Raw genomic sequence first — 23,253 nt, 5'->3', positions numbered from 1 at the left:
AGGTTACAGAGGAACGCAACTGTCATGTTATAGCAGAATGACCTGTATCTAAATTTAGATGAAAGCTATGTTTATATATCCTGTGACAATTCAGAGAAATATCTAAGTTACATGTCAGGGAAACCAATTATATTTAAAGAATGTCAAAACACCCTGAAAACACAAGAACTCTAACAAGATCAGTTTTCCATGGGGACTTGCTACGATGATGATTAATCAACAATTAAGTACATCCTCAACTATGAGACGTTCACAAGTTCCAACAATTGCAGCATGGCTGAATTAGAGTCAGAGAGAAGTACAGCGCGGAAACAGACCCTTTGGTCCAACTCGTTCACGCCAACTGGATATTCCAACCTAATGTGGTTTCATTTGCCAGCATTTAGCTCCTTTAGTTGACAAGTTCAAGAGAAGCAAGTGACATTAACACGTGATGGAGAGATGAACACATTATTGTCATAGACTGTGCAACAGAACCACAGAAAGGGACTTTGCAATTAAAGAACAAGAACAGTGAATGCACATTCAAACAATATTTAAGCCATACTGGAAAAGTAAACTACAACAGGATGATAAGCAACACAAAGAGCAAAACGGGGCTAGCCCAGTAAAGGTATAAAGAAAATCACACTCGGCCAGGGGCAACATGCACAGTCCAACCACAGGGGCTGCAAACAAACAGTCCAGTGAGGGGAGATATAAACAAACAGCTCAGTGAACGGCAATATAACAAATGCAGGTCAGCCAGTGGCAATATTGCTTGACTTTAGAAGTGGTTTAAGTGTACCAGCTTGAACTTACGTGTCCTTCATAAGGCTGGGAGCAAACATTGCAGCTGTTTGTAATTTGTATAAAGTAAAGGTCGTTCTGCTATAACACGACAGTTGTGCTCCTCTGCAACCTCATGCAATAGAAAACTACACAATGCAAACCTGCTATAGAAATTGCATTGTAGAGACTGCGCTGTGGAAAAACTGCTATACTTATTCAGCAGGAAGCTCATATTATGCAAACAACATCCTCAATTCATCATCAAGTGCATTATACCCAATTCGCATTGATGAAACTGTACGTGCGTTATAGAAGAACTACCTGCAGTGAGCATGATGCTATCTCCAGCAGCTGGGTCACTCCCTGCACAGTTATGTTGCATGCAGCACAACTTATGACACCAAAGCTCTTTGACTTGGAGCCTCACAAAATAATAGAGGATTTAGGAATGTTTGCCCCATACTTTTCAATTTCCAAACAAATGCGACAGATGTTACCTCAAATAAATGGCATCCCTCGGATTCTGTGCGATCATAAGGCCTAATGATTCCATCCTCACGGATACACCGTGGTGGGCGGAGTTTATTTACATCTTCGGTCGATTCTGCAACCCTAGTGGAATCAGATATTGTAATAAATGACTGATAATTAAATAAGGAAAAAAGTATCGATTTTTTTAAACCAATGGTGCAATCCACTACAAGCCCACTCAACATCATTGGCAACCTCCAAAAGGATTTCTCTCACTAAACGGCTAGAAAACTGCAGCAAGTGTGTAGCCTGTGTAAGACGTACTAAGTAATTCACCATGTTTGTTTCTAAAAACAGCATTCCCCAAACCGATAATCTATAATGACTAGAATGACAAGAGCAGTACGTGCACAGGAATACTGTCATTTATATTTGACATAGTATCCTGACTTGGAAACAGATCATTCCATTGCCATTGCTGGTTCAAATTCCTACAACTCCCTCCCTAACAGCACTGTCAGAGCCCCTTCACAGAGGCAGCTCATCACCAACATTGTAAGGGCAATTAGTGATGGTCAAAAAATGCTGGTCTTGCCAGCAATGCTCACGTCCTAAGAATGAGTTAAAACAAAACTGTTGAAAACAAATAAAAACCGAGGCAAGGTCTGCGCATTTTAATTGGTGCTTTATTCCGAGTTTAAAACATTCGTCATTTTAACTTACGTTGTGCTCCTTGTGAATGTTGTTAGTGCATTGTGGACAATAATGTCTGATTTAACAATCAGGATTAGTTAAATATTTTTAAAATCACAGTTCTGCTCGAAATCCAGTTTCTATTAAAACAAACTAATGAATAGATTTTTACTCCAAATTAAAAATAGCTTTTAGCGTCCCAGTTCGTAAGGGCACTATTTACAAATTTGAGTCTTCTCAACAGGCAAGAGCCATTTTGGGCAGCATGGTGGCTCAGTGGTTAGCACTGCTGCCTCACAACACCAGGGACTTGGGTTCAATTCCAGCTTCGGGCAAAAGTCTGTGCGGATTTCCTCCAAGAGTACCAGTTTTGTCCCACAGTCCAAAGATGTGCAGGTTAGGTGGATTAACCATGCTAAATTGCCCGTAGTGTTCAGGGATGTACAGGTTAAGTGGATTCACCATGGGGAATGCAGGGTCACAGGGATAGGGTCAGGAGAGTGGGATGCTCTTTGGACAGTCAGTGTGGACTCAACAGGCCAAATGGTCTGCTACCACACTGCAGGGATTCTATGCTTAGTAGAAGATTCAGATAAATTCAGTTGGTTCAGTACATCTTACTTTTTAATTCCTTGTAAAGTGCTGCTTGCCATGTCAACGATCCCACCAGTTGGCCGTGCAACGACACCAACCAGGCCTTTGCCCACTCCTTTGAAGAAACCAGCTGCGCCTTCTTTTTTGGCACCTGTTGTAAGAAATGCTACATCATTACTTGGAAGTGGTAATTCAATGAGTGGAACATATTCAGAACAGAGACTGACACCAGCTGCTTACACAAATTAGACATTACACACTGGGGTTTGGTTTTCCTGTCAGATTCTCTCACATGGACACACAGCACAACTCAAAACAAAAGAATTAAAAAGAACTGGGCAGAATTACATAACATAGGCAAAAGTGAGGACTGCAGATACTGGAAATCAGTGTCTAGATTAGAGTGGTGCTGGAAAAGGACAGCATCGGGTTCATTCCTGATGAAGGGCTGCTGCCCGAAACGTCGATTTTCCTGCTCCTCGGATGCTGCCTGACCTGCTGTGCTTTTCCAGCACCACTCTAATCTAGACCCAGAATTACATAATACGTCAAAGTCTGCATCAAGAACCGTGACAACGACAATTACAGCCAAGATTTTTTCCAAACAAAGAAGAAAGCTAAGCAAAAGAATCACGGAGCACTTAGACCATTCTTGTGCACATTTCAGTCAACATTTTGAGACAGATGTTTAAACATCAGCCCCTGGCCTACTCTCCAGAGCAGGGATGCCCCTTTAAGCCTTCAAGCTACAAGCTTGGTGGGTTTTGTTCAAATCAAAATCCTCTAAAAGAGAGTGATAAAATTCCACAATCCCACGAACCACACAGGAGGTTAACATATTCAGTCGATAACTAGTAGCCTGAATTACCAAGGAATAGAGGCGCAGAAAGTAATGCTCAAAACACAAACAATTCTCCGATAAAAACAGAATTGGACTGTCACTTTAATCGTCTTTACAGGGCTTTCATTTTTCGGTGATCTTCATTAAAAGGATTTGGAAATTAAAGATACTTAAGTTTTAAAACAAAGTGATTTTGCACATTTTGAAATGCTGAATAGGTTATTTATTCCTTCAATCAGTAAGTTAAACAGCCATAAAGCTAAAATTGGAAAGGAATAATACACTGCAGCACTTCCAAGATATGACCAGAATAGTCGAAAGCATCACAGAAGCTGAAGACAAATAGCTGAACACATTATATGAGAAATGTTTCTTTGATAGACATTCAATTGCCTGTTTATTACAATACTGTTTCAAGACATTTATGCAATTCTACAAAGTTTTTATGCAATTTACCTTCAACTGGTTTTGTGACTATTCCTGTAAATCCTCCAACCACACCCTGAAAAGATACATGATAAAAACTTGTAATTGTTTTTCATTGTGGAACCTATTACTTAATTGAAATCATCAGACTGCAACGTAATAACAGGGCCATTATGTCCGAAAAGTGAAGAACGTTTTGCTGAGCCAGTGCACCGAAAAGAAAATACAAAGTTTCATACGTGAAATTGCAAACATATTTGTTTTTAAGATTCCCGATGGCTTGGGAAATCTGCTTGAACACTCCACATGCACAGACAGAGGTGAAAATCAGATATTAGAATCTATAAAGAGGATGCTCTCACCCATGCTGCTAATCCAAACCAACAGCTGCAAGATGTTGGAAGCAAGTTACAAGTTCACAAGCTATAGAACTAACTTGGGTGAAGCGGAGCAAAAATTACTGTACTCATCGCACAAAAAATGGAAATTGGTGTTGTTCCAAAAGGTGTCTAGAATTTGGCACAACAGAACAAGTGGTACTGAGAATAAAACCAAGATCTGATTTGAGGTTACAGTTTCAAATGCATTATTTTGGACTTTGAAACAACACTTAGTGAATTTAAATATAAAAGACTTCAGAAAAACATACTACCAACGTTAAGAGTATGGCCAACTGCATTCTCGCGCTGTGAATCAGGTCACATTCACATCTGTTTTGATGTAAGCTCCTGCAGATCACAACATCTCGCCAGGTTGAAGGTTTACTTTATTTTGACAACTCAGGTTATGGAATGTAATATAAGTATTCAAAATTACAGAAGGATGGCTCAGAATAGGCCCCTCAAGTCTGTGCTGATCTATCTGCCCCAATCCCAGTTCACAGCACATGACCAATAGCACGGAATGTCGTGACGTCACATGACGGCATGTACTTAAGGGTTGTGAAGCACTCTGAAAGATTTAACTGTTAGAGCTTGGACTATAACCTGGTGTGCGATTTTTAACTTCGTCCACCCCAGTCCAAAACCGGCATCTCTACATCATCACAGTCTTTCCAGGCAGTGCATTCCAGACCATCACAACATTTGGGTTAAAAACGCTTTCCCCAAATCCCCACTAAACATCCTGCCCTTTCCTAAAATTATGCCCCCTCATGATTCACTTCTCAATTTAGGGGAAAGCGACTTCATATCTACTCTATCCATGCCCTGCAATCTGAGGGACCTCGATGACGAAACCCTTCAGTCTTCTCTGTTCTGTAGAACACAGCCTGACTTGAAGTGATAGCTGTTTCTCTCTCCACTGATAATGACTAACCTGTTGAGTATTTCCTGCATCCACAGCATTTTGGTTCAGATAGAAGCAGACTGTTTCTACTGGGAGAGTGTCTAGAATGAGGAGTCGTAAATACAAAAACCTCATGTGAGAGACACTGTGGACTTCCAAAAAGGATTAGACCGTGAGACAGAAACTGAGCCGCATCCAAATTTACACTAGTTAGATGAAAGCGTATTGGGAGAATTTAATTACGTAGAGATCAAAGTCCGACATGAACTACACAGGGAGCAGACAACACGATGAAGGATGACACAGCAGTGTTAGAAACACGTTCAGAAAGAATACTGATCCAGGCTATACCTTAGAGAATGGCGCTGAAGCAACAGGGCTGTGTTTCAGTACCACAGTAAATCAAGAAAAAAAATATACATTTAAAAGGAATAAATCTTCTGAAAAAACTGCCAAGTTGGTTAATTTCTGTTCAGTTGCATCTGGTACAAAAGTTGCTTTCTCAGTACAGTCTCAGACATTCTGGCTCTACATTTGGTTAGATGCTCTGTAGTTTACAACTTGTCCAGGAGGTGGAAGTAGTAGACAGTGTCATTCATAAATGTCCTACCATTTCACTTGCAAGGCAACAAAGTATTACAAAAAGAAAGTGATGGTTTGTTTCAAAGACGGGTCACAAGCAAGGTAGTACAACATTGCAGTCTACTTTCTTAAATTTCTGAACACTTGATTACAGTAGGACTTTGCACGTTCAGTTATTTTGTAAATCTTTATGAAGGAGCAGATTTGTACAAACATTTTTGATGGGTTTAAATTCATCCATGCAAAATGGGTGTGTTACTGGCCAGGCCAGCAATTATTGCCTATCCCTATTTGCCCAGAGGACAGTTATGGCTCAACCAGATTGCTGTAGGCATGGAGTCACATAAAAGCCAGGCCAACTAAGGACAACAGATTTACCTCCCAATGGGGATTAGTGAATCAGATGGATCTTTACAACAATTGACAGTGCAACAATTGACATGGTCATCATTAAGAGAGCTCTTTATTACTGATTTTTGTTTTATTAAACTCAAATTTCATCATCTGTTGTGGGGTATTTTGAAACCATTTCTCCAGAATATTGGCCTGGGGTTCTGGATTGCTAGTCTAATTATATTACCGCTACACCACCGCCTCCCCATAAGGATTATTCAGTAAGGAATATAAAAACAGAGTTTTTCAAGGTTTAAGACATAAGAGTTGGTAAAGCGAGTATAGGTAAAGTTACTGTGGCCCAGAGGAGCCCAGTTTGCTCTGATTAGAGAGAGATGACTGCTGATGCTTTGACCAAAAGGTCACAACGCCACAGGTGAGGGGAGAGGTTGAGAGGGACAGACCTATGTGGTAATCTCAGCTGGTGCAGGAATGGAACCTGCACTGTTGGCATCACTCTGCATCACAAACCAGACATTCAGCCAACTGGGCTAACCAACACCATTAGTTCACTAGAGAGTGAAAATATGGATGAAATAAAGAGATATTTTGCTTCCATCTTCCAGGTACCTAGGCACATTTCACAAATACCAACTTTAGAAAAGAATGATTAACGGGCTTTGGCAAGAAGGAAATGGGCCAAGTGCAGGGAAATGGGATTAGTGTTGATGGCAACTTTGGTCAGCATGGACCAGTTTGGATCAAAAGGCCTGTCTCCGTGCTGTAGGACTCGATGACTCTTAAAAAAGATTGGTCAAAGGTTGCATTAATGAAGGCTCCATGAAAAAGAGAAACAGGAAGAAGAGGAATGTTACTTGATAAGAAATTCAAGCTAGCAGCTGAAACACATCTACAAGTATTGAGATGAAGGGAGAAGATTGGATAGAAGTCTTCATGTAAAAGTATGATTTGATGATAGCATATTTCAGCTTCTAAAAGGCATTCAATAGGGTGGCACACAAAGGTGAAAGCAGCAGAGCTGAGAGGTGGAGATCATATATTAGCATGGTTGCAGCATTGCTCAACAGCTGGCAAGCAGAAAATGCAGATAAACAGGGTCATTTCAAGTTGGCAGGATGCAACTGATTGAGTGCCGCAAGGATCATTGCAGAGCCTTCAGCGATTCATGATCTTTACTAATAACTCAAACATAGAGAACAAGCATAAGCATTTTCACAATACAAAATTACAGCTAGGAGGAGGATATATACAGGTTCTAAAGGTGATATAAATTGGTTAAGTGAACACATAGGTGGGTTGGAACATAAATACAAGGAAGGAGAAATTATTCACCTCCACAGAATGCCATGTACTTTTTTTAAGTCACTCACGGGAAGTGGAGTCGCCAGCTGGCCAGTATTTATTGCCCATCCCTAGTTTCCCTTGAGAATTATAGAATCCCTCCAGTGTGCAAGCAGTCCATCTGGACCACTGAATACTCACCAACCCTCCGAAACATTCCACCGAGAGCCCCCCTGCCCTATTCCTGTCACCCTGCATATCCCATGGCTAACCCACCTAGCCTGACATCCCTGAATGCTATGGGCAATCTAGCTTGGCCATTGCACCCAACCTGCACATCTTTAGACTTGATCTTTCAGAATGTGGTCATGAGCTACCTTCTTGGACCACTGCAGTCCACATGCTGTAGGTTGACCCACAATGTCCTTAGAGAGGGAATTTAGGATTTTGACCCAGCAATAGTGAAGGAAGTGCACTATATTTCTAAGTCAGCATGGTGAGTGATTGAGCGGGTTGAAGTGGAGGTATTCCCATGTACCTGCAGTCGTTATCCTTCTAAATGGAAGTGGTCATGGGTTTGGAAGATACTGCCTAAGGATCTTTGGTGAATTTCTTCAATGCGTCTTGTAGATAGTACATACTGTTGCTATTGAACATCAGTAATGGAGGGAATGGATGTCTGTGGATATGGTGCCAATCAAGTGGACTGTTTTGTCCTAGTTAATGTCAAGTTTCTTGAGTGTTGTTGGATATGCAACCATCCAGGAAATTGGGGAGTCCGGGGATGAATTATTCACCAGAGTATTCTTAGCCTCTGATGTGCTCTTGTAGCCACTTTGATTATGTGGCAAGTCCAGTTGAGTTTCTAGTCAATGGTAACCCCAAGGATGTTGACGCTCGAGGATTCAGTGATGGTAACATGATTGAATGTCAAGGGGCAGTGGTCAGTTTGTATCTTATTGGAGATGGTCAATGTCTGCATGTGTGTGGTGTGAATGCTACTTGTCAATTGTCAGCCCACGCCTGGATATTGTCCAAATTGTATTGTATTTGAACATGAACTGCTTCATTATCTGAGGTGTCTGAAATGGTGCTGAACATGCTGGAATCATTAGCAAGTATCCTCACTTCTGACCTTATAGTGGAGGGGAAGTCATTGAGGAAGCAGCTGAAGTTAGATGGGCCTACGTCACTTTCCTGAGGAGCTCCTACAGAGATGTCCTGGAGCTGAAATGACTGATCTGCAATAACCACAATCTTCCTACGTGCAAAGTATGACTCCAACCAGCAGAGAATTTGCCCCAAAGACCCATTGATGCCAGTTTTGCAGAAAAGAATAACATTGCATAAATCTCTCATCAGCTGTCAAGTTCTAAAATGCATGTTTATCTTACTCGTAAGAAGCCTTTCCCTCCTTTGGCCAAACTGTCTCCAAAGTCTTTGGGTTGGCGGTTCATTTCCTCTCTTCGTTTCTGCTGGTATTCTTTATCCATGGTAATTGCAGCCAGCCCTTTCCCAACAGTGCCTGTGATTCTAGATACCACACCAGCTGCACCACCTGAGAGTAGCAACAGGACAAACATGAGGCACACAAGTAGCTAAGCAGTGTGGAACTAAAGTCGGATTCAACACAGTACATGATCATGCAGATTAACAAACTGATAAACATGACAATTTTACTCCTCAGCTCCAACATGTGCTAACACTGAAGGTGCATCAGAGAGTTATCACCTACCAACAGTGTGTCCAAGCAAACTCCTCACTCCTATCACAAAGCCCTCTGCGAATTCCTCTGGTCCCTGAACAGCACCCTAAAGATTCAGAATCACCATTGTTAGAGGATAAAAACTGGGATCTGCTTTGAAAATCATTTTTCGTGAGTCTTCCATGCTCTTCTCAATTACTTACCTGAAAGGGCTCATAGAAGAAGGCCTCAACACCTTCAGACAGTCCTCTGATCAGGCCAACTGGGTTCCCCAGAACATCCAGCCCCAAAACGAGTACGTACATTTGCTTTAGAAACTGAAAGGATTTTGAAGGATTTGGTTAGCAATGCAATTTAGGCTTTTCATGTCTATTAATGAGAACACTTCCACCACTTAAAAACGTAATGTCAATCCAACCACTTGTATTGTTACATTTCCCTTCTGCAAAAGAATATGCATGAAGTGTCACGTAGGAGATCCAAACCAAACAAGTGTTACAATCCCAGTTGGTGTTATTACTGGACAATTTTGACCCCAGACTGAAATGTGACTTGATAAATCATATTTTGTTTTGGTCTTGTTTAATGAGGTGGCTATTTCACTGAAACACAAGAACACAGTTCAGCTGGTTTAGTTTTTAACAATAAAACAAATGTTTATTATGAAAAATAATACAAATAAAATACGCCAGGCTATTTACGTTAAACAAAATTTGAAAATTTCAAAACACACAAAAATACAATCCCATTCATCTTCACACAACTGCCATACAGTAATTCTGACACCACAGAGAATTCACTTCTCAAACACACCTATAGGTGTGACGTAACTTTCTTTCAATTCCTAGTCTTCAGAATTTGATGGCCTTTTCCTTGAGGAGTCCCGAGCTTAAACTTTAACTTCAAATAACCCTTGGAAGTTGTGACCAAATTGCTGATTTGTGACTTTCTCATTAAAACTGTTAGACTGAGATAGCCTGGTTCCTAACATCTCTAAAACCAACTCCATCCTCCAGAAGAAACTAAATCAACTCCTGACACTGAAAGGAAGCTTTTCAATTTTTACTCAGTCCAATAATAAAAAGCAACCTTTTTCTTAGTGATTGAAAATTGTAATTCCAGAAAAGTAATAGGGACACAGCTAGAAAAGTAAACAAAGGAGAACCATAAAGTTACATACCAAAGCAAATACCTATAGTTCTAGGAATAGACTGACTGAAAGTCTGACTCCAGATGCTAGTGCAGAGATAATAAGGACTAAATAACGATGTCGGCAAAATAGAGGGAATGGACTGACAGCATTAGGGTCACTCAGTAACTCTATCTTGGGAATTCTAAATTAGAAAAAAACTCAAATCAGTTCCCTCTGTCTCTCTCTCTCTCTCTCTCAATCATCCTCTCAACTTAAAACATGCCCTCGCCTTGAAATTCCCCCATCCTAGGGGGACAGACACCTGGCATGAACCCTACCTACAGCCCTCATGATGTTATAAACTTTATCAGTAAAGTGAGTGGGGTGAAAATAATGGAAACATCACATTGGTATTAAAAAGCATCCCTGCCTCTGGATCAGGAAGCTTGGAGTAAAGTCCCACCTGTAATAACATCCCTGAATAGTATAATTAGAAAATATCAGGAGGCATTTGCTACTGCACCTCAATCATTTGAAGAATCCTATTCATACTGTCTTGATCATTGACCCAGAACATGCAAAGCAACAGCAACGTCAGAACCTTTAGATAGTCACACCTGGGCACCACCTTGAAAAATAAGCAACCTGCAGGATTATTTAAGAGAATAATCACTTACTTGTTCACTATAATGCGAAATTACAGCCCACATTAATTGATCCCGCTTTTGGAACTGGAATTTCATTTCGAAGAATGCAAGCCTGCAACACAAGAAGCTTTTCAGCTCTTCTTCAAAAGTGACTAAAATACATTCTCAAAGATCCATCCCACCCTAGCAATATTTTTCTACAACCTCTACCATTGGGGAGAGGATACAGAAGCCTTAACAGATGCACTAGTCAGTTTCAAAACAGTTTCGACCCTACTATTGTTAGAATCCTGAATGGACTCCCAAACTCTTAACATTCGTCTGTATCTCTGTTTTTGTTTTTGCTGCTGTTTACCTATTATTTACTTATCTATGCTACTTAACTCTGATCTGCCTGTATTGCTGACAAGACAAAGCTTTTCATCACTGTGCCTCTGTACACACAATAATAAATTCAATTCAATTCCCCACCTTTTCCTTCGATACATTGATGACTGTATCAGCGCCACAAGATCCCATGAGGTGGTGGAACAGTTCATCAATTTCATCAACACGGTCCACCCCAAATTTACATTCGCCCGGACCATTTCAGACACCTTCCCCGCCTTCTGGACTTCTCCATCTCCATCAACGGTGACTGTTTCGACATGACATTTTCTACAAACCCACCAACTCCCACAGCTACCCGGACTACATCGCCTTCAACCCTGGCTCCTGTAAAAACGCTAATCCCTTATTTCCAATTCCTCCACCTCCACCACATCTACTCCCAGCTGGACCAATTCCACTGCAGGACACACCAAATGGCCGTCTCCTTCAAAGACTGCAACTTCCCCTCACGTGTGATCGATGACGACCTCCAGAGTATCTCACCCACTTCCCACACCTCTGCCCTCGAACTCCACCCCTCTAACCACAACCGCACCACCGACAAATGGTCCTCACCACTAGAGATATATTTCCCTCCCCAGCCCTAGCCTGCTTCCATAAAAACCATTCCCTCTGTGACCCGCTTGTCAGGTCCACGCCCCCCACCAACCCACCCTCCCGACAGCTTCCCCGCCACCACAGGAATTGAAAAACCTGACCCCACACCTCCCCCTCACTCCATCCACAGTCCCGAAGAAGCCTTCTACATCCACTAGAGTTTTATCTGCACTTTCACACATCATTCACTGTATCTGTTTCTTCTGATGCGGTCTCCTCTCCACTGGGGAAACAGAATGCCTACTCGCAGAGCGCTTCAGAGAACATCTCTAGGACGCCTGCACTAACCAACCCCACAGCCGAACACTTCAAGTCCCCGCCCACCCTGCTGAGGACATGCAGGTCCTGGGCCTCCTCTATCGCCACACCCTAACCACCTGACGCCAGGAGGAAGAACACCTCATCTTTCGCCTCCGGACCTTCCAACCACACGGCATCAATGTGGACCACCTGATCCCAGTTCCAACCTTCCAACTCGGCATCATCTTCATGACCTGTCCATCTTCCTTCCCACCTATCTGCTCCACCATCCAAACTATCACCTTTACCCCCATCTCTATCTACCTATCACATTCTCAATTACCTTCCCTTCAGCCCCAACCACCTTCCATTTATCTTTCTACCCCCTTGGCTCACAAGCCTCATTTCGGATGAAGGGCTCTTGTCCGAAACATCTATTTTCCTGCTCCTTGATGCTGCCTGACCTGCTGTGCTTTTCCAGCACCATATTCTCAAGTTCGGAAGAAACATTAACTCTGCTTTTTCTACACAGATGCGACCAAATCTGACAAGCACTTCAGCAATTCCTGTTTCAGATTTCCAGCACCTGAAGTTCATTGTTCTTGGCTCGGTGCTTTGATTTTACTGTCTACGGGCGTTAACTTGCAGGGCCCTTTATAATGACATATGAATGGGTACGTTTAAACCTTTACGCTCCCCTATCAAATGAAAATACCCATGGAACCAACCTTGTTCCTCTAAGTAAAATGCGCAAAAATCACCTTGATATTAAAATTAATTAGGCATCCACAGGTCAATTTTGCAATTTTATGAAGTCAGTCAAACAGCTACTTGACTAGCATTCATGCACGCAGTTCAGACAGTTACTTGTTGGCAACTACAATGTTAAAAAGTTAAATTTGCGGCTTTGGGCTGTCAGAAATACATAGTCATAATATTGAAAAGCAATACTTTGCACTTACTTAAAGATGAGATCGTCCACATCTGTTAATGTTGCTCCAATGCTTTTGAGTAAGATGTGGAGGGACTGCAGTGGCACTGCTTCCTGCTTTTCTTTACTGGACTCATCTCCTCCTGAGTCGAGAGATAAACTTAGATGCAACTGTTTAGAAAAAAAAAGATTCTAACTGAGCAGAGGAATCAATACCAGAACCAGTACTCTTGTTTGCCGGCATGGTAAACACAGTTTGAATGTTTACAGAAAACTGTAGAGGTCTTATGAACTAAATTCATTCATTGTTTCTCAGGTTCAAGATAAGCTTTCTCTGGAGGGTGAAGATGAGGAAAGGCAGGCACTATAAGAGAAATTAGGTTGCAGTTCAGGAAATAAGGGGCTCTCTATGAACATAATAGCAAATAAGAAAAATAGGCCACTCGGCCCTTGGAGTCTGCTGCCCCATTCAAAAAGATTGTGGCTGATCTGATTTTAACCTCGAGACTACATTCCCAATAATCTTTCATCCCTGTGGTAATCAAGGATCTAATTCTGTCTTTTAAATTTTTTAGCAGATTGTACATCCACTGCCTTTTGAGGAAGCAAATTCCAAACTGTTTCCATACTTAATGACTTAATGACTCTCAACTCAGAAAAAATACTTCCTCACGTGTTGTAAATGGCTGTGCCGTTATTTTTAAACTGTGACCTCTAGTTTTGGAACTAGGCTTTAGATTTGATTAAAGAATACAATGAATTATGGGATGTACAAGAAAAAATACTACATATTTATATAAATTATCAACCCATCATTAATTTTCCATAGAGCAATAGGATGTCAAATTAGAATTAGGTTTTATTGTCATGTGAAGTCACACAGGAATACAGGAGCACAGTGAAAAGTTTACGATGTTGCCATTCCCAGCACCATCTTAAGTATAAGGTACCTCGTTACAAATTCTTGGGTAGCAAATAGAAAAATAATGAAATACGTTACAAGTTCAAGATGACAATTCTTCTCAATATAAAGTAGTCAATATAAAAAAGTTAAAAGCTCCAAATTATAGTCCTTCTTTGGCAATGGGCCTGCAATCTCTCCATGCTGGCCTTTCCCTATGAGGGACCAATCTCTCTCCTGCACTGGATTCAATCCTTTACTAAAGATAAAATTACTTCACAAAAACACCAGCAAGCCTGAAACCATTTTGTATAGCAAAGTTCCAGATTTCTTTTTTTAAACTTTAGTTGCTTTTCATTCAAGAGATTACTCAACTGATGCACAAAAGGTGAACAAAGTCAACAGATATCACAAAATACCAGTCCCAACTTGGCTCAGTGGTCAGCGGTCTACCTTGTATCATTCATTCCTGTTCACGTTTACACAAAGACAAAACAAACTAAAATATACTTCTGCCTGCTTTCTAAGTTTATGCTTACAGCATGGACCCTCTGGTCACGTTTAACTGGAAACATCACTGTACATTGATTACAATGGAAGGAAATGAAAGCAATGAACAGAAAGTAATTAACGGCACACTTCCAAACACTTGCGCAAAGATTCCCATGTAGTAGTGAAAATCAATCCCACTACTTCTGATTGAGAGAATTAAACATTTTGTGCACAAAATAAATATTTTCATAGACATTGCAGCTTATAACCATTACAGAAGGTATGCATGGGACAGGAAACAATGTTCAAGATGACAATCTAGGAATTCCCTGGCTGTTCTCTGTTTGGCTTGTTCTCTGTTTGGCCTGACAGGTACCCCTGCTCAGTTGAGATGGAGTGTCCTTCCTGGTAAACTCAATGGGCACAGGAAATGAACACTACCATTATAGGGCAAGCCAAACAGAGAACAGCCAGGGAATTCCTAAAGGCATGGCACTCATCCACAGACTCTATCAACAAACACATCGACCTGGACCCAATATACCGGCCACTACAGTGGACAGCTTGAACTGACAACCGGAAGCGGCAGAGACAGGCCACTATAAATGCCGGAGGAAACAGCACAGAAGCGCTTCACAGGAGGCTCCCAAGCACTGACTGTGTCACCTAGACAGGGGACGAAACGTTTGCAAGACAAATTCCCAGCTCAGCGAACAGAACCACAACAACGAGCACCCGAGCTACAAATCTTCTACCAAACTTTGAACAGAAAACAATGACAAATGAAGTATCAAAATACAGAACCACTGCTCCTTTTACTAAAAGGATCTGAACAGATTCTAATATGTAAACAATATTAATTCCTTATTGAGTTTGAAAGAGAGCTAAACTACTTACTTTGATTGGTGAAATATGGAAATATTCAAAAAAGCTAAGTCTTGAAGCATCAGTCATTGATGTTTCCATCAACTCTGCCTTTAGGGCTTCCATGTCCTGATCTATCAGATTAGTCTGCAAAATAAAACCAAAGTATTTTAAATAATCCAAACAGACCCAGCTGTGATTGAATTCATTTGCAACAATGAGCAACAGAATTGTCACAGCTGAAAGAGGCCATTCATCCCGTCACATAGGCACTGGCTCTCCAAATGAGAGAATCACTTCATGCCTTGCTCCTGCCAATCTTGCATTCATGTTAAGCTAATATTTTAAGTTTTCCAGTGGCAATGGCTATTTTACACAAGTGAGCTTGAAGACAGGAGTACATGTTAGTCATTAAATTTTCTTCAATGCATATGTGTAAACTAAAGCTATATTGATACTTGATTAGGTAAATAGTCTCATCAGGTTTACACTTTCCCCGTGAATACATGGATTTCCTCCCGCAATCTAAATACTCTGGTTTGTGCAGGTTAGGTGAATTGGCCATGCCATATTGCCCAGTGTCCAGGGCTGTGCGGGCTAGGTGGATTAGCTGTGGGAAACGCAAGGATAGGGTAGTGTGGGGTGGTGGATGGTGGTGGTGGTCCGTCTAGGATGTTGTTCAGAGGATCGGTGTGGACCCAATGAGCTGAAAAGTCTACTTCCGTACTACAGGGATTCTATGATTCCACGTTGCTTACCAACTGAAGATGTTTTTTGCGAATGCTGTTCCTCTAAAATGGGATGTACTAATACTGGGAAATGTTTCCATCTGCATGGGTAGCTCCAAAATGCAGCAAAGGAGCATCATTATATCCTTACTGGACGATGGGCTGCTCGCTCATTAGACAGAAATGATTGGTGGTAGTTTAACCTGACAGGCACCCCCGCTCAGTTGAGATGGAGTGTCCTTCCTGGTAAACTCAATGGGCACAGGAAATGAACCACTGTCCAGCTAACTGAGCTACATTTCTTCACGTGAAGCAGGACAGTAAAAGCTGAATACATGACTATGAAAAACTTCACGACAGAACCCACACTCCACCCCTCAAGGTTAATTTCTTTTTAAAAAGCGAAGAATAGGATAAGTATTGAGTACTTCACACAAATATCATTGTTATGCAACACAGATGGTAATCTTTCGTATGCCTTAAGTGCTGTATCAGGGCATTGGACTGGATTTGAATAAACTCAATGATTTATATTACAATTCCCAGAACATTCTTTGAAATATCTTGCATCGAGTAAATAAATATTGTCCAAATGCTCCTTTAAATGTAATTTTCATTGATTTCTTGTCATGTCTTGAACTCTCACATTGCTGGAATACTCCTCAGCAATTATTAATACATATCTGCTGGCCTTTCAGAGACAAGGCCAAGTTGATCTTTACATCATAAAAATCAAGAGAACTGCAGATGTTGGAAATCAGAAATGAAGAAAAGGGAAATTGCTGGAAAGGTTCAGCAGGTCTGGCAGAGGTTTCAGGTCCTTAGTTCAGAACTTCAGTTCTGAGGAAGGGTCACTGGACCCGAAACATTAACTCCGATTTCTCTCCACAGATGCTGCCAGACCTGCTGAGCTTTTCCAGCAAGTTCTGATCTTTACATCAGCAAGGTAAGATAAAAAGGAGGGACATGTGATCAGGGTCTGTACAGGAGGTCATTTAGCTGCTAGGGCTTGTCAATTCTTTGTGCAACAAGTTGTGAAGTATAATAACATAAGGCAAGGCATGCTCTTAGATTAGCGAAATCAGTTATACTTTTAGAAGCTGAAGGCAACTACCCAGAACCAGTTGGTAACACACCAAGCCCTATTGTGAATCAACAGCATTTTTATCGACCTAGATTTAACAGTAGCCTAAAACCTTAACGGGTACCCCACCCTCCCTCCCATCAAGGGGGAGTAAATTGACCCGCAGCACAAACAAGTTCAGGTTGGAGCCAACTGGCATTAGGCAATCACCTGAGCTGCATTTATGAACACTGCATATGACTATCACTCCATTAAACTGGTCAATTATAAAACTGCTTTTGTTATTAAATTGATACAAAAAGTTTCTAATAATAGAACTCATGATTGGGCAATGAAACCAACACCAATGAGTAAAAACATGACAATAACAGGCATTACCTTTTGAGTCACTGCCAGAGGATCTGATGCGGAGGTAAACAATGCTATAACTGCACTGAGAAACCCTTGATCGATCTTCACAGCCATTTCCTGAATCAGGACCATAAAGTATCTAGAAGAAAAAAAGACATCATCATAATAAGGTAATCACATATTTAAAGGCACATGCATTCCAAACAAGGCATCATTTCAAAAACATACAAGTACATATCACCACTGGCCTTTTAACTTCTTGTTTCCAAAGAGATTCTAATATGGCACAAGTGATTAGTAGTACCAGTGAAGTTTACACTGTGGTCCTGCCTGCATACTATTCGGCCAACACCTCTGATGGATCTGTCCTGCCAAGGGAACAGGGTGCACTGAAGGATAGCTGGGAGTTTGGAACACTAGCTGAGGGGGATAATTCAGTGAGAATAGCTGGCAGCTTTTATTTAACTATCTGAGGGGCAAAGTTGCCACTTGACTCCAGGTTATAGTCCATCAGGTTTATTTAAAATCACAAGCTTTCAAAGCACTGCTCCTTCGTCTTTGTCCACTCCAGTCCAACACCAGCATCTCCACAACATACCTGAGGGACTCCCAGCTCTGGTGCAATTCTTAGCAGTGGGATGTGAGCAAGAGTGGGAAGGTTGGTGATAAAGCAGGAAGGAAAGGGAGTTACATGCTGTGAGGTCTATCCAGTTTGCGTATCGGGGCAGGCCCCCAATATCATGGCCTCATTTTGTGCTTGCCAGGATTTACCCGTGTCTGGTCACCATCACTATTTGTTATGGTATTGCTTGCAGTCTCGGTATGACTTCCGAAGATGCTGGGACTGCACAAACTGTTGGCCAACCAGACTGAAAATTGGACTTGCTTCCACTGAGGAGCAGATGTCCCAATCTCTGCTTGTTAATGTTACCACAAGTAACACAGTTGCTAGGGAGCATTTTTTAAAAGATCGTTTGCAATAGGCAAGCAATATACCTAACCCCCAGTAAAATTAGAACAGAATACAATATCCTTTATTGTCACGTATACAGGAATACAGTGAGAAGTTTTTATTATGGTTGCCTATAATGGCACTACCTTAGGTACAAGTATCTAGGCATAAATCTTGGATACAAAAGAGGAAGAAAAGGAAAAGTCGTAGCATTCCCTAATTAAAGCCATGTTCTTCTCTTTGCAGGTGGTACATTTAGTTTAATTCTTTGTGAACTCTTCTGAGTTCTTGCTGGACCATTACTGAGTAGTTAAAAATCAACCACATTTCCACTGGTCTGAAGTCACATGTAGGCTTGATCCTTGGATAAGGACTGCAGATTTCCTTCCCTGATTGGCATCACTAAACTAGTTTTTTTTTTAAAAACAATCTAGTTGTTTCATGGTCATCACCACTGAAATTTGCATTTTATTCAAGCTTTATTAATTGATGGAATTCTATTTGAAACTGGCGTTTCTGAAGTTGAAGTCTTGCCCTCTGGATTGACAGTCTAGTAACATTACCTGATCTCCTTCAAAAATGGAACCTATTTCAACTCATTTACTCTATCAAAACCTTTCAGGATTCTGAATAGATCTTGTACATCTTTTGTTTAACAAGGGGAATAACCCAGGCACCCCAATCTCTCGGCAATAACTGAAGTCCCTCAAACCCTGGTACCATTTCGGCCAGCTCCATCCGAGTTCTCTCCAAGGCCTTTGAAATCCTTCCTAAAATCTGATGCCCAGAGTTGATCACAACATTCCAGTGAGGTCCCAACCCGTTAAGATCATCAAAGGTTCTGCAACACATCTGGGCCTGACCCGAAATCCCAAAGGATGGAAGTTCACAGTCTGATCACACAGTCCTCAATCAGAGAGGACACCGTCCAGTCTGCACTTGCAACTGTGTTTGAACCCCAGTCACCAAGGATGAATCTGATGAACAGCTTGACTCTACCGGTGCAGTGTTTGATGCTTATTGATAATTCCTAATAGCTACGATAATTTAATAATTTTCTAATAATCTAGTACATTAGTCTTAATGGAAGTAGCACTATTACTAATATGAAGAAAAGATACTCACTTGAACTGCATGACTTGACTGTGTTCATTAAATCTTGTGATGATGCTTATATCTACAAATGGTTTTGGTTCTAAACAGAGGACACATAAAACTATCAGTATTTGCAATATGCATGAGTAAATGATTGTAATTATAGGTTATAAAGTATTGATTCACTTGATTACTGACCGGAATCCAAAGCAATGGACTTCGGAGGTGGTACTGGATGGAAAGCTATTGGAAATATTGCACCAGGCAACTGGTTATCAACCTGTAACAGAGAAATTGCTCCAAAATTCAACAGAACTATACCTTGTATTCCAAAGCATCAAGACTTTAAACTGTTTACTTTTGCTATCAATCATGAATTCTCAGTGCAGACTCTCTCAGTTTTACTGCACCTTATGACTGTAGAGCACCTTCTGGTAGTCTTTCTGTAGGAAGGATGTTATTAAACTTGAGAAGGTGCAGAAATGATTTATAAGGATGTTGCCAGGACTGGCGGGTTTAAATTATACAGACTGAATAGGCTGGGTGTTTTTCCCTGGAGCATCAGAGGCTGAGGGGTGATCTTATAAGGGTTTGTAAAATCTTGAGGGGCATGGATAGGGCAACTAGACAAGCTTTTTTTTCACCAAAGTACAGCCCAAAAGGATAGGTTTCAGGTGAGGGGAAAAGAGTTTTAAAAAGGACCTGTGAAGTAACATTTTCATGCAGAGAATCACAGAATCTTTCCAGTGTGGAAGCAGGCCATTCAGCTCATCAAGTCTACACTGACCTTTTGAAGAGCATCCCACCCAGACCCACCTCCTCCACCCATCCCTGTAACCCTGTATTTCCCATCATTAATCAACTTAAGCTAAATGTCCCTGGATACTATGGGCAATTTCCCACGGCCAATCCACCTAACTTGCACACCTTTTGACTGTAGGGGGAAACCCACACATCAGAAGGAAAACCATGCAGACACAGGGAGAACTTGCAAACTCCACACAGAAAGTTGCAAGAGGGTGGAATTCAAGCTGGGTCCCTGGCGCTGTAGGGCAGCAGTGCTAACCACAGAGATACTGTGCTGCTGTGCAAGGTGTCACAGATATGGAACAAGCAGCCACAGGTGGAGATGGGTACAATTACAACATTGAAATGGCATCTGGATGGGTAAAATGAATAGGAAGGGTTTAGAATGGGTCAAATGCTAGCAAATGAGACTAAGTCAGATTGGGATGTCTGGTTGGCACGGATGAGTTGAACCGAAGGAGTCTATTTCCATGCTGTACTACTAAAAGTACTTCATTCTGTTTTCTAATCCCATACTCCTTTTCCCAGCAAAGGTTGGAGACATGCCCTTCTTAATGAAAAGTTCCAGAATTAGCATGCTCCAAATCCCACTCACTTGCGTTTATCATCTAAGAACGTTTAGGAACATGAGTAGGCCACTTGGTCCATCAACCTTATTCCATTACTGAATAGGGTCATGGCATGACTCCTTTCCACTTTCCCGCCTGTTCCACAATCCTCTACTCTGTTGCTCAGCCTTGAAGACGTTCAATGCACCAGCCTCAACTATTCGCCAACGTAAAATTCTAAAGATTAATGACCCTCAGAAATAAAATTTCTCCTTATCTTCATTTTAAATGGGACACCAGTAATTTTTAAATTAGGCCTCAAGTTCAAGATAGACCAAAGGAAAACACCCTCTCAGCCTCTAATCCAATCAAGCCATTTCAGCATCTAATATGTCTCAGTAAGACTGTGTCGCATTCATCTGAGCTTCAAAGCTCATCTCCCTAAATTGGCTTAACTATCATGCCGGCTGCAGGCTCTCCAAATGAGCACTGTGATATACTGTAATTCTCCTGCCTTTTCCTCCCACTCTTGCACATTGTTTTTATTGAATTAATCATCCAATCCCTCTTGAATGTCTCAACTAAATGTGCCTCCACCACACTTCCAGGCAGTGCATCCCGGTGCTATTGTGCGCAAAAGATTTTTCTCATACTGCAATTGCTTCTTTTGCAGATCATGTTAAATCTTTGACCTCCTAATTTGGATCCTCTCATAAACAGTTAAAAAAGAAATCCCCCACATCTACTCCATCCAGCACCCTCATTATTTGAAATCTCTTAGCCTTCCTCTCTCCAAGAAGAGTCCCAATCTCTTCAATCTATCCTCAAAACGGCAATTCCTTATACCTGGAACCATTCACGTATATTGCTTCAGCACTCTCTCCAGTACATACAAATCATTCCTATAGTACGGCATCCAGAACTGGGCATAATATCTCCTGAGATCTAACAATCATCTTATGCAAATGTTTCTTGGTCACTAAGTACATGGAATTATTAAGACATTAACTGGATAGAAACTTTGGTTTTCCCTTTGCTTACTCTCTGTTATTGTTTGAAGGTGTGGACCAGTACATGTGTGTCTGATCACCAGTGACCTTTGTGTTCAATGAGTGCACCTCTGCAGTGAGTGCATATAACACAGGATAAGCCCACACTAACAGAACATGACCTGCTGGATTATGTACATATGAAGTGAAGCAAAAAGCTACAGCAGTGCTTCACAAACTATTTCCCAACGTGACTCAATTTTAGCTCACCACCACTTTCAAGCATTATTTGAAAAGCAACAAAATCTGATCCTGCCAGTGATATCCACCTCGCGGCCTATTAAGGCAACTCCTGAAAATTAATGTTCCCTCAGAAGTCAACAAAAAACAAAACACAACCAGGATAATAACATTCAGTATACAGTCAGTTCTGTATTGCTAAAGCTAGACACATTTTATAAAAGCCTTTTTTTTTCCCCCCATTAGAGTCAGAGAGATGTACAGCACCAAAACAGACCTTTGGTCCAACTCACCCATGCCAATCTGATATCCTAACCTAATCTAGACCCATTTGCCAGCACTTGGCCAATATCCCTCTAAACCCTTGCGGTTCCTATACCCATTCAGGTGCCTTTTAAATGTTTAATTGTACCAGCCTCCACCACTTCCTCTGGCAGTTCATTCCATACACGTACTACCCTCTCTGTGAAAAAGTTGTCCCTTATGTCGCTTTTATATCTTTCCCCTCTCACCCTAAACCTATGCCCTCTAGTTCTGGACTCCCTCACTCCAGGGAAAAGACCTTGTCTATTTACCCTATCCATGCCCCTCATGATATTATAAATCTCTGTAAGGCCATCCCTCAGCCTCTGATGCTCCAGGGAAAACAGCCACAGCCTATTCAGCCTCTCCATATACCTCAAATCCTCCAACCCTGGCAACATCCTTGTAAATCGTTTCTGAACCCTTTCAAGTTTGACAACATCCTTCTGATAGGAAGGAGACCAGAAATGCACGCAATATTCCAAAAGTGGCCTAACCAATGTCCTGTACAGCTACAGCATTACCTCCCAACTCCTGTACTGAGTACTCTGACCAATAAAGGAAAGCATATCAAGCATCTTCTTCACTATCCTATCTACCTGTGACTCTACTTCCAAGGAGCTATGAATCTGCACTGTCTTGCACCCTTCAGGGCAATTCTTAAGAAGGCCAACATTTACACTGCATGAGGGGAAATTGCTGATCAGTCAGCAAATGGATGATGATTGATAGAGGCATTGAGACATGGATAGTGCTCCAATTAATACTGATTGTCAGTTAACTGACAGAGTTTAACCTTTAAACGAAAGAGGTGGTCTCTAAGTGGTCAAGTTGTCCATTAGGTTATTGAACACTAAAGAGGCAATGCTTCAATGAGATCGGGCATTGGTCAGACTCCATCTCAAAAACCAAGTGCAAATTTCTTGTTTCAGGAAGGATATAAAAGCATTGGAAGTG

At 41.4% G+C, this 23,253-nt stretch overlaps 1 protein-coding gene across 5 annotated transcripts in view; it reads right to left on the bottom strand.

Annotated features, from left to right (window-relative positions):
- Nucleotides 1–23,253, bottom strand: part of vps13c (vacuolar protein sorting 13 homolog C) — a 284,102-nt gene that overhangs the window by 14,348 nt on the left and 246,501 nt on the right. For all 5 annotated transcript variants that reach the window (XM_072553135.1, XM_072553136.1, XM_072553137.1 and 2 more), the window contains 12 exons: nucleotides 19,608–19,689; nucleotides 19,440–19,509; nucleotides 17,390–17,501; nucleotides 15,233–15,346; nucleotides 12,974–13,113; nucleotides 10,815–10,896; nucleotides 9,209–9,322; nucleotides 9,036–9,111; nucleotides 8,695–8,858; nucleotides 3,827–3,872; nucleotides 2,557–2,680; nucleotides 1,269–1,383 (listed from right to left, as the gene is read on the bottom strand). In XM_072553135.1, the coding sequence (XP_072409236.1) occupies nucleotides 1,269–1,383; nucleotides 2,557–2,680; nucleotides 3,827–3,872; nucleotides 8,695–8,858; nucleotides 9,036–9,111; nucleotides 9,209–9,322; nucleotides 10,815–10,896; nucleotides 12,974–13,113; nucleotides 15,233–15,346; nucleotides 17,390–17,501; nucleotides 19,440–19,509; nucleotides 19,608–19,689 (1,239 nt within the window). The remainder of the gene's footprint in view (nucleotides 1–1,268; nucleotides 1,384–2,556; nucleotides 2,681–3,826; nucleotides 3,873–8,694; nucleotides 8,859–9,035; nucleotides 9,112–9,208; nucleotides 9,323–10,814; nucleotides 10,897–12,973; nucleotides 13,114–15,232; nucleotides 15,347–17,389; nucleotides 17,502–19,439; nucleotides 19,510–19,607; nucleotides 19,690–23,253) is intronic.

This window comes from Chiloscyllium punctatum, chromosome 33 (assembly GCF_047496795.1).
Source record: "Chiloscyllium punctatum isolate Juve2018m chromosome 33, sChiPun1.3, whole genome shotgun sequence".
In the NCBI taxonomy this organism is placed as follows: Eukaryota; Metazoa; Chordata; class Chondrichthyes; order Orectolobiformes; family Hemiscylliidae; genus Chiloscyllium; species Chiloscyllium punctatum.
Note: the sequence above shows the minus strand (reverse complement) of the source record. Positions and strands in the feature narration are given on the sequence as shown.